Genomic DNA, 3,179 nt, shown 5'->3' with positions numbered 1-3,179 from the left:
GCACTTAAGATTAGGCCATCTATCCAATACAGGTTTACAAGCTATTTCTAAAAAATTTCCTTTCATTCCTTGTAATAAAGATGTTGTTCCTTGTGACTCTTGTCACTTTGCTAAACAAAGAAAGTTATCTTTTCCTAATAGCACTTCATGTTCTTCTGCTCCTTTTGATATTTTGCATGCTGATTTGTGGGGACCTTTCTCCACTGTTTCTACCTTAGGGCATAAATACTTTCTCACTCTTGTTGATGATTACAGTAGGCACACATGGGTTATTTTCCTCAAAACCAAAGACCAAACCAGAAAAAGCCTTATCCAATTCATAGCATACATTAAAACCCAATTCCATACCACACTCAAATGCCTAAGATCTGACAATGGGACTGAGTTCATAGCTCTTGCAGATTTCCTTTTATCCCAAGGAATTATTCATCAAAGGACTTGTGTTGAAACACCCCAACAAAATGGAGTGGTGGAAAGAAAACACCAGCACATACTCAATGTTGCTAGGTCCTTACTTTTTCATTCAAACATCCCTTTAAACTTGTGGAACTTCCACATCCAACATGTTGTCCACATAATCAACAAACTATCCTCACCCCTGCTCAAATCAAAATGTCCTTATGAAATTCTATTCAGTCAACCTCCCTCCATTATCCATCTTAAGGTCTTTGGATGTTTGTGCTATGCCACCACACTCCAAGCTCACAGAGCAAAATTTGACTTTAGAGCTAGAAAATGTATTTTCCTTGGTTATAGAGATGGTACAAAAGGCTACATTTTATATGACCTCCATAACCATAATATTTTTGTCTCAAGGAATGTTGTCTTCTATGAAAACACAGTTCCCTTTAAGCATAACTCTGCTCATTCTGATAATAGTCTTGCAGATCCCTCACCAAGCCAAAACTTAGATGACCTGCCTTTTCCCATACCTCAAACTCAATCCAGTACTGATCTGTCTTTATCTTCTTATGTGTCCACATCCACTAATGATTGTGCCAACTCCCCTCCTGATTTCAACCACCATTGTCCTGGTTCACTGACCTCTCTCCCTAATAATCTTCCTACTCATACTGATTCTCCAGAACCTAGTACTCACTCTGAGCATACATTAGAACCTAACACTCTTTTATCCAATGATTCTTCCTCTACTGGTTTAATTCCCCAATCCTCTGCAGATAACAATTTTGTTCCCTTAAGACAGTCTTCTAGGTCATCTCACCCTCCCCAATATCTAAAGGATTATCATTGTTATTCCTCTCTCTCAAAACCTCATTCCCATGTCCTTTATCCTTTATCTTTTGTGCTTACATATAACAATTGCTCTCCTACATATAAACATTTTTGTTTCTCTATTTCCTCTAACACTGAACCTAAAACATATAATCAAGCCATTAAGAGTGATTGTTAGAAACAAGCCATGGATATTGAACTACAGGCTCTTGCAGAAAACCAAACATGGGAGGTTGTTGAACTTCCTCCAGGAAAAGTTCCCATAGGCTGCAGGTGGGTATACAAAATCAAATATAAGGCTGATGGTTCTATTGAGAGGTATAAAGCTAGGCTGGTAGCTAAGGGATACACTCAAATGGAAGGTGTAGATTACTTTGACACCTTTTCTCCTGTAGCCAAGATCACCACAGTAAGAGTTTTGTTGTCTGTTGTGCAATAAAGGGCTGGCGTATGGAACAGTTGGATGATAATAATGCCTTCCTTCATGGTGACTTACATGAAGAGGTATATATGACACTCCCTCCTGGTCTCACTTCAACTGTTCCATCTCAGGTATGCAAATTACAAAAGTCTCTATATGGTCTCAAACAGGCCAGTAGACAGTGGTACTCAAAACTATCGACCTTCTTAATCTCTCTGAGGTATACTCAATCACAGGCTGATCATTCTCTCTATGTTAAATCTACCAAGGATACTTTCACTTCCATCCTTGTCTATGTCGATGATATTGTGTTAACAAAAAATTCTTTACATGAGATTCATCATGTTAAACACATACTTGATGATAAGTTCAGGATTAAAGACCTTGGCCAGCTCAGGTTCTTTTTGGGTTTTGAGATTGCTAGATCTTCAAAAGGTATTTTCATGAACCAGAGAAAATACACTCTTGAGCTTTTGGAAGATACAGGTTTTCTGGCAGCCAAGCCTTCTTCTATTCCCTTTGATCCCAATCTCAAGCTTTCTCCTACTGATGGTGAACTTTTGCCTGATCCTACCTCCTACAGACGGTTGATTGGCAGGTTAATCTATCTCACCAACACTAGGCCTGATATATCTTTTGCAGTGCAGCACTTGAGTCAATTTGTATCTAAGCCCCTTGTTCCACACTATCAGGCTGCAACCAAAATTCTAAGGTTTTTGAAGAGCTCTCCAGCCAAAGGTATATTTCTTTCAGCTTCTAGTCCTCTCAAACTGTGTGCCTTTGCTGATTCTGACTGGGCTAGATGTCCTACCACAAGAAAATCCATCACTGGCTTTTGTGTTGTTCTTGGTAATTCCTTGTTATGCTGGAAGTCTAAGAAGCAGAATACTGTGTCTAGATCCTCCACAGAAGCTGAATACAGAGCCTTAGCTTCTCTCACTTGTGAGATTCAATGGCTGCAATTTCTCTTTAATGACCTAATGGTACAACTTTCACAGCCGGCATCTGTATATTGTGATAGAAAATCTGCCATTTACCTTGCGCATAACCCTACATTCCATGAAAGAAGTAAATACATTGAGCTCGATTGCCATGTGATTCGAGAGAAAATCGTTTCCAGGCTCATCCACTTGCTTCCTGTTTCCACCAATGACCAGCTAGCAGATGTTTTCACAAAGCCTTTGCATTCTCCTGCTTTTTCCTCTATCCTTTCCAAGTTAGGACTCTGCACTATCCACAGTCCAACTTGAGGGGGCATATTGGATTATACATCCTTTATTCATACTGGTATAATGTATTTCTGTTAGCTTATGTATTTCTGTTGGCTTAGGTGACAGGCTTAGATTGGTTACTACTTGTGTATATATAGCACCATTGTATCTTCTTCTCATATCAATCAATGTAACAGTATTTTTCATACTTCTTCTTCTTCTTCTTCTTTACATTCTGCTGCATACTTTATATGCATTCTTCAATCTTTCTGTATGGGATCCTCCATCATCAACAATAGCCAAAATAAATCACA

The 3,179-nt window shown here is 38.9% G+C and overlaps 1 protein-coding gene across 1 annotated transcript; it reads left to right on the top strand.

Annotated features, from left to right (window-relative positions):
• Nucleotides 1–1,420: 1,420 nt before the first annotated feature.
• Nucleotides 1,421–2,904, top strand: LOC127137040 (uncharacterized mitochondrial protein AtMg00810-like). The gene is made up of 3 exons (XM_051063537.1): nucleotides 1,421–1,567; nucleotides 1,675–1,785; nucleotides 1,891–2,904. Exons 1-3 carry the CDS (start codon nucleotides 1,421–1,423, stop codon nucleotides 2,902–2,904), a joined length of 1,272 nt encoding a protein of 423 aa, XP_050919494.1.
• Nucleotides 2,905–3,179: the final 275 nt, after the last annotated feature.

Source organism: Lathyrus oleraceus, chromosome 4 (assembly GCF_024323335.1).
Source record: "Lathyrus oleraceus cultivar Zhongwan6 chromosome 4, CAAS_Psat_ZW6_1.0, whole genome shotgun sequence".
NCBI lineage: Eukaryota > Viridiplantae > Streptophyta > Magnoliopsida > Fabales > Fabaceae > Lathyrus > Lathyrus oleraceus.
Note: the sequence above shows the minus strand (reverse complement) of the source record. Positions and strands in the feature narration are given on the sequence as shown.